Source organism: Coturnix japonica, chromosome 2 (genome assembly GCF_001577835.2).
Source record: "Coturnix japonica isolate 7356 chromosome 2, Coturnix japonica 2.1, whole genome shotgun sequence".
In the NCBI taxonomy this organism is placed as follows: Eukaryota; Metazoa; Chordata; class Aves; order Galliformes; family Phasianidae; genus Coturnix; species Coturnix japonica.
The window spans coordinates 93,180,655-93,189,149 of NC_029517.1; the positions used below are offsets into that span (position 1 = coordinate 93,180,655).

The 8,495-nt window shown below is 43.4% G+C and overlaps 2 protein-coding genes across 3 annotated transcripts in view; one reads left to right on the forward strand and one right to left on the reverse strand.

Annotated features, from left to right (window-relative positions):
* TTC39C (tetratricopeptide repeat domain 39C) overlaps positions 1-396 on the forward strand; it is a 36,013-nt gene extending 35,617 nt beyond the window's left edge. For both annotated transcript variants that reach the window (XM_015855396.2, XM_015855397.2), the window contains exon 19: positions 129-396. The gene's annotated coding sequence lies outside the window, so the exon portion shown is untranslated. The remainder of the gene's footprint in view (positions 1-128) is intronic.
* Positions 397-610: 214 nt separating this feature from the next.
* Positions 611-8,495, reverse strand: part of OSBPL1A (oxysterol binding protein like 1A) — a 66,115-nt gene continuing 58,230 nt past the window's right edge. The window contains 4 exon segments of the mRNA XM_015855395.1: positions 611-1,776; positions 4,569-4,659; positions 5,364-5,487; positions 6,208-6,324. Coding sequence (XP_015710881.1) covers positions 1,674-1,776; positions 4,569-4,659; positions 5,364-5,487; positions 6,208-6,324 — 435 coding nt within the window. The 3' untranslated portion in view covers positions 611-1,673.

The window sequence follows — 8,495 nt, forward strand, 5'->3', positions numbered from 1 at the left end:
AAGTAGGAAAAGAAAAATCCATTCTTAGGAAACAAAAAATGCCTCGAAACAAAACCTGCTGTTGAGTAGAGGTTTCCTTCTTAAATCTTCCAGGGAAGGCAGGAACTAAATGCTTTGTTTTTTCCTAGAGTGGAATGTTGCATTCTGGATGAGACGCTGAACAACTGACAACACGGCTCTCAGAATCACTTAACAGCTTTGAGGGTAAGACTTCAAGGAATGCTGGCCACAGTGAAGAAGTGATGAGGTATCCAATTTTTTGCCCTCACCATCAGAACTAAACAAAGTACAGCCAAAAAAAAAAGCATTTCTCCTCACCTGTGCAGACGTCTCCAATACAGCTGCCCTACCTGGGTAATTCTAATTGCACACAGAATAAAAACAGAAAGCACCTCACTGCCTTTGTAGCTGTTCCACGAGTCCACGTTCAAGGCTTGAGCTGTGGTCTTGCTGCACACTCGAGATGAATGCTCTGCCCCAGCTCCTGGCGGCAGACTGTTCCTACTGAGAGGAAAAGAGGTCACTGAACACACTGTCCAGCCTGACCGCAGAAACTCTGGGAGGCCCGCACAGAAAGGGTCACCGCTGTCAAACACCATCATAGACTAGATGCAAGAAGTTTCGAAGCCTTTATTTAGTAGCAATTAAATTATTCAATTAACACTGACCTCCAGACAGCAGTTAAAATATTGTACAAGGAGCAGCTCGCCCTCTAGAAGCTCTGTACACAGTTCAGTATAAACTTACACTCTAAGATTGAACGCACCCCACTGAAAGGGGGTAAAGCAGCTGTGCATGGGAGGCCTCGCTCAAGTGCCTTCCTACCTCTGAGATGCACAAGGCTCCTTCCCAGGCAGCCTGTGCTGTACAGACAGTCCCACCGGGTCCTGGACTGATCCACTTCTTGCCTGTTTGCATTGGTGCTGGGCACCAGATTTTATAGTGCATTGAACAGATTCTTTCCAAACCTGTTATTAGTGTGCAGTTGAAATCCAATCCATAGGTGTTTAAATGGCTCTTAATTCCTTAAACCATAAGGCTGGTAGCAAAACAGGAGAGCGAAATTCAAACCACACTGCACAAAATATCAAATAAATACCTCTGAGTAATGTTACCAGCTTAAACAACTGCGGGAAGGCTCCAGAGATGGACGCGCTTCTGGGATCTGTGACCAGAGCTCAGGATTGAAGGGAGTTACTTCAGTAAAAGAAAAGTTGCTTTATGAAAAAGTGCCTCTGTACAAAAGTGACACACCCTGCTTTGCTTTAAGAACAGAATATTGCCATGACTTTGTGTGCTTTTAGACATTCCCGTGTCATAATAAATAAAACCGGTTTTGCTCGTGCCAATGTTATCTACGAAAGAAGGTACTCACAGAACAGCCAAGGTGTTCCGTTCCTCATACACCACAACCTAATATAGGTGTATTCAGCAAATCAGGCAGCTGTATGTCGTGGCGACTTGCTGACTCTGTCCACGTAAGACCCACTGCCAGCCACAAAAGTTAATCCCCTACCTAAGGGACCGCAGTCACGTACCGCCGGATTTACTGCGGAGATGCGTAATATTCTGTTGGATAACATGTTAGCTCTTTCAGGAGGTAAGTAAAATGAGGGAAAACATTAAAACAGATTAAGACTTATTTGTAGCAGCCACAGGCTTCTTATTGCGTTTTAATAAATATCAGGCAAATTAAAGTAGTTTCTGTCCCAGTAGTTGCCAGAATAGAGCCAGTCCTGTGTGCCGGTGTGGGGATTGGGACCTTGGTGGAACCATCTGTAAGGAAACACGAAGCACGTTACCAAAGCTATCCATACATTGCTGTAGTTCAGAACTGCTTTGCTGCATCCCGTTGTTGTTCAAAGTAATTACCATGACTGCAGGAGCCCTCTTGGTTTTAAATCACAGAATTATCAAGGTTGGAAAAGACCTAGAAGATCATCTAGTCCAGCCATTACCAGTCCAACCATTACCAATCTGAAGTATATTTAAAGTTGTTTTCAGCAGCCAGATTTCCCCATTCCAACAGCACTTCAGTGGCTCCCAGGTGATGTTACTGACCCCAGCATTTTGTCCATTTGGAGCAGTCAAGGCTCTCACAGCGAAAGGACAACTAGAGTTACACTTCAAAGCAGTTGTGAACCACCATTTTGGCATGCATCAATAACAACAGTCTCTTCAAGCCATGTGAACACAAGCACTGCAGTCCTGAAAACAGAAGAACGCCATTTCCCCAGTATCTACATTTCCCCCAGCGTCTCAAAGCCTCCTTTTGTAACATGTGAACTCATTCGCTACCCTCAGTGTAGGTGAAATGTCACCCCCAGGCTGCAGGAAAAGTTGTGGCTTACTACAGCACCACAGTGTTGCATCACACTGTTAGTGCTGAGGGCCATTGTGAGTGCCCAGAAAGCTGATCCAGCTGCACCAAGTTACATGCCAGCTTCAATGCTGGCTGCTGATGGACACACTGAACTCCTGCACACGCTGTTTTCTTCCTCTTCTCCTTCCTCATAGGAAAGCTGTGCACATACACACACAGCAGTATGGGGAGATGGGGGCTGTCAACAATGTAGGGTGTCACCTCACAAGGCTGGAATGCTGGCAGTTACATCACACAGCATAACAGCACAGCTTGCTGTTAGGGGCTGGTTCAATCTTTGGCCTCGCAATGGCAGACCCCAGAGGACAAGCAGTAGTTTAAGTTCTTGCTATGTTTTGCCATGCTGTGTTGGCAGCACCAGGCAACTTGTGAGCAGTTCCTGTGGTTAATATATGCTCCATTGCTTCCTTTCAGCTCTCCAGTGGCCATAAAGGCCAGTTTTTGCTTTGTATGCCTCACTGCAGCAAGCACACTCACTGATGTAAATCATGCATGTGTTTTAACTCGCTCTTCCTTTCTAGGTTTTCTGCTTTTCAGAGCAGAAATGAAAATACATTAGGATCAAACAAGGGCAATGAAGCTACGAAGGGCTTGGAGCACAAGTCTTAAGGGAAGTGGGATGGTTCAGACTGGAGAAGAGGCTCAGGGGAAACCTTAATGCTCTCTACAACTGCCTGAAAGGAGGTTGTGGAGAGATGGGGGGGAGCCTCTTCTCTCCCAGGTAACAGCAATAGGAAAAGAGGGATTGGCCTCAAGTTGCTTTGAGGGAGGTTCAGGTTGGATATGAGGAGGAATTTCTCCTCAGAGAGAGCGGTGCTGCAGTGGCACAGGCTGCACAGGGAGGTGGTGCAGTCACTGCCCCTGGGCTGATTTGAACACCAAGAAACGTGTGGATGTGGCACTTGGGACACAGGTTAGCACATCTGAGATGCACATAGGACGTAATGCCTTGTGTAGTGCCATCACAGTGGTAAACCGAACAGTCAAACAACTGCGTGGCACTTCTGCCCTGATTAAACTAACAGAATTCAGTGGAAATCCCTCATCCCTTGTGCCACACGTGGTTTACTACCATGTAACCTCCACTTGGTATGTGTCAGCTGCTCTGACGTAACTGGTGTGTGTGCAGGCCCAGTGTGCTTCCCAGCTCACACATCTACTCAGAGGCATTACAAAGGAACATTGTTTTGCACCAGTTTCAGGACAAACAAACCCAAACACTGCAGGAAAGCAGGCAGAGGAAAAACAGTCAGACATGACCAAACCTGGGACTCTGGGCTGATGGGTGACTTCATTTGCAAAAAAACAAAACCAAAACACAAACATAAGTGATTTATAGTTACAAACAGACATTTTGAAGGCTTCTAATTCATGGTGTTTGGGTGCATTAGCAGTTAATTAGAAGGGAAGAGATGAAGTTTGCTTACTTGTAAGAGTTTACTTTTTTTTTTTCCTCTCCTGTGAAGAGGCCAGCAGTCTCATGTTATAATTTTGAATAAGCTTTGCCTGGTTTTGATTCATTTGATTGTGGTTTTAAGACTCTATTGAGCCAGCTGCACCTGACAGCTCCCATTTGACTTCCCTTTTAAAGAAACAAGTGGCGGCTGCCTTGTAAGCTAACTTCTCCCTTCTAACTTTTATAGTTAGTAACAGTCTTGTAAAGGAAGAAATGACACAGAGAGTGAGCTGATGGAGCCATTTCACCACCTTTAAAAGAAATAACTAAAAAGCCTGTATGCTGCAGGAGCACAGCGTTGCCGGCATCCAGCAACTGATCTGAGAAGTTGTGGGCAATATGCCATCAAGTTCACTGGAGGAGTTGTTTATTCCTCGCTTTGGCCAAGCACACATATTTGAGGTATTACACATTAATCACCAGCACAACTGTCCTTACAAGCAGCCATCAGCAGCAGCATCTTTTTCACACTTAGAGAAGGCAATGAGCTTTTAACACTTAGCATATGATCATGGGTGCACAAGCACTGCGAGGAAAGGAACAAAGACCACATCTGATTCTGGATGCTACAGCCTGCACAGACCCAGCCTGTATATATCACAGCAGCACCACCAATACTGCGATGCCAGCTTCCCACTAACACCGCACACCACCAGTGTGGGCCTACAGGTAACCTGAATGTTCAACACTTTGATGCCAATACACCGATAGGCATGCAGGAACACTGACCTCGTCTTCCAGTCCTCCTCTGACTTCGAACGATTTTTGCGGGCGGTCCTTTGCTTTTCTTCTAGCCTCTTCTTCTCCTCACTAGCCAGATCTGGGAGGAATAAAAACACACAGGTAAAAATACACGGTCATTAATCCATCTGACCCAGCATATTAATATGTTATCCCTTTAAAAAGCATTCTACGTAACACAGAGGTGCATCAGTTTCAGCCTAAGAGCAACAGAGGGGTTGGAATATTCATTTCCAAACCATGAAGAATCAATCTTCTTTCTAAAAAACATACAAATCTCATAATGCATTTCTAATTCACAATCCTAAGACAACAAAAGTGTTCAAATTGCCAGTGATGAATGTTTCTGCATCATACACATCTGTCACTGACGTCCCAACTTCAGTAGCCTTGGTTGCATTACTCAGAATTGTCACTTCAAAATATTCTTTTTGCTTTGGTTGATGAAAACAGAAGCTGGCAAGATCACAAATACTTTTGATGCTCCAAGACTTTCCTCTTACCCTCCAGCTATACAGCTGGACCACAGAGCATAGCAAAGGTTCTAAAGCTAAAGAGAAAATAGAACAGCAGAATGTTTAGGATTCCAGCTTGTACAGGAGGACATAAGTACATGAAGAAGAAAGAGGTGATGTAACTTTTACTAGAAGCAGTATAAGGATTAAATACCATCTTGTATCTTTATGGGTAGCTACTTATTCTAACAGTTCATCTAACAACTCAAAAGTTGAATTCATTTCATTTTTTCCCTGCTCCTTCAGTTTTAACAAGAAATAAGATTACCTATTTCTCCATTTTCCATGGCTCTGATATCTGGTCGTAGCCGGCAGTCAGTTTTAGGAATGACGCTTTCCATTTCTTTGTCCAATTCATTCAAAGCCATAGCAAAGCTGGTGAAATTGTACATCTGAAAAGGTGAAAGAGAAAAAGGTGACTTTCTCACAAAGCCTCTGGCTGCTGGTCTTAATATACAACAAAGCAGCTGTCTAAAAACAAACACCCGAGTGCTTTTTTATTATTTAGTCACTCGAGATAAGAATACTCAAGATACCAGCAAAACTGCACTGTCAGGAAGAATGTAGCTGATCCCTGGTGTTTCTGTTTAACCAGGACAGCATCCAATTACTCAGTGCACTATTTCTCTCTTATCTTCTTTTTCCAGTCCTACTGGTATTTTCCCTGTCTCCGAAGAGATATTTCCCCTTTGATTAACCTACAGAGGGCACCTTTACTTGTTCCAAGTCTATTTTAGTACAAGAACACGTCTCATTCTCTTCCCACTGTCTTCATGGCCCTTCACACAGCAGCCTATGCTGAAACAGGCTTTGCAAGCATCTCCTAGAGAGTGTCTGCCCTCTAAGGAAGCCTTTCAGAAGAGTTTTTTTCTTGTAAAGTTGCGTGCCTCTGTGTGGGGAACAGAGGGCAGAGAAGTGGGGAAGCACCACTGGCTGCACAAAGCATTTAATGCTGGAGGGAAATTTAACTAAGTAACTGCCTGTGGGGAAGGCTGTTGCAGCAAACAGGCAAACCCAGACCCATTAAGAGGACAAATGGATTTGTTATGTGTTGACCAGGCAGAATAACAGGATATAACATGCAGTTTTCAGTAAGCAGAAGCATGGCTGACCTGCGCTGAATTTGGAGGTCTTGGAGTTATCTTCCACAGTAAAATACTTCCAGGAATAACGTACACGCTCTCAGAATCTGGCAATGGCATCTCATCGGGTTCCTCAGTGCTGCTCACCTTGAAAACAGCACAGAAAGAAAAGGGATTATGTAACATTTAATTTTGGTCAAGGAAATAATGTCAGCAACAAACTTTTAAAGACGCTCATCGAGAAGGATAACAGCATTTACAAATAGAGCATGTACTCCCTCCCAAGCCAAGGGCACCAGAAGCTTCTCACATCAGTTTCTTTGTAGATAAGATCTGGATATTTATGTGTTAAGAAATGTAAGTTTCTCTACCAGAAGGATGTCCCATTTAACCACAAACATTTCTATATGTAATGACATTAACTCAGCCACCTGAGATTACACCACAGTACTGAACTAAAGCCTGCTAGATGATGAATAATACCCTCCCAAGAAAACTTCAGGTCACTATCACAGCTAAAAGCAGCAGCAGCACATTTCAGAGATCACTGGAGCACAGAGCTCAACTTAAAGGCTGCTAATGCTTTAAATACTCTGGCTACACACCAACAGCTTTAATCCTGCTGCTAATAAGCTTTGCTCTTTGACGACTGTGTCATACACTGATGCGGTAGTACAGAAAAAATCCAGTACCCAGACCGGACTCAACTGTGCTCTGAGATAATTCATGTGTTACATGCTTAAGCATGTTAGGTAGCATTAAGGATCCTGTTTCACCGCGGAGCACTTGGTTACAGCGCTGTTTTAACAAACAGGTTGCAAAGCACAGAGCTACACACACACACCAGGTTCAGAAGCTAAACAAAGCCCGCCGGGCAGCTGTGCCAGTGCCATATTACTATGCAAAAATCATATTTCCAGTAGTTCTAACCCTATAAAAATCAAAGGGCTTTGAGAGGGAATCCTGGGTCCCTTTGAAACAGGAGCTGCATCCTCTAAAGACAGACAGAAGCATGCCTACTTCAGTAACTAGCAATTACCACGAAGGGAGAAACCACATCCAGACACACATAAGTGCACCTTAACACCTAGAAATTCAAATATCATCAGCAGTGCCAACTCCTTGAACACAAGGGGGCAGAGTGGGAACACACATTCAAAGGAGACCAAGCTTCGTGGTGTTCATTACAAAGCTTTTTTTTCTTTTTAAATACAGAAATAGTTCTTTTAAATTAGTAAAAAACAAACAGGGTGCTTTACTAGAGTCAGAACAACACGTATAAAGCTCAAGTTACAACAGAGTGCTTCGTTTTGAAATGAAAAGCAAAGGTCATCTTAAGCTTTGTTGGAACACGCAAAGCAGGGACTGAACAAAGACACTGGCTATGTTTTTCTTTGCTCCTTTCTCCCTAGAGCTCACTGGGTCAGACTCAAGGAGAAGCAGTAATCCCCTGTGCTTTAGCTCTCCCCTGCTGACAGGCACAGGAGCAACCTCAGACACAGCAACAATCTGAATCTGCACAGGAAGAACTGTTCTCCCTTTGTTTTTATATTAAAACGAGCAACACCAAAACCAACAACAAAGTCTGGCTTCAGTCATCAAAGGGGATCAGTCCCTGTTTTAAGCAGCTATGAAGGGTTATTCTTCATCACACTGTAAGCTGCCAACATTGCCATTCACCTCAAATAAAAAGCACGCTGCTACCAGAAATCTGTAACAATTAAGAGCACTCTTATTTTTAATCCCAGAAGAAAATTAACGCAACTCTGAGGGAAAAAAGACTCACTGTGATTGGAACAACGTCGTAAAAGTATAAACATCCTTTGGAAAAGCTGAAAAATGGGGCCCAGATGAGAAGCCAGTCTATTCTACACCTCTCTAAGTCCAAATCCTCCTACTAAAATGTAATAATTTACTGTACATGATCAGAACCATGATTCAACCAACACAAATTCTTCCATACGATTTGGTCAAAAGAGGCAGATCAATGAACAACCCTGTAGTGAGGGAACTCTGGGAAGCTTGAATCCAAATACTTGAGAGCAGAAGCATTTTATCCCTTAATGCTAATATCCATCCAATCTGTTTTTATATCCCACCCGAAAAAATAGAATAAGTGAAAAGTAATCTTAATGCTCTTAAGTACTACCAAAACACTGAGTTGGTCTGTGATGCCTATGAAGATCATAGAATCATAGAATTAGCCAGGTTGGAAAAGACCTTGAAGATCATCAAGTCCAACAGCAGCCTAACCATAGTACCCTAACTCTAACAACCCTCTGCTAAATAATATCTCTGAGCACCACATCCAAATGGCT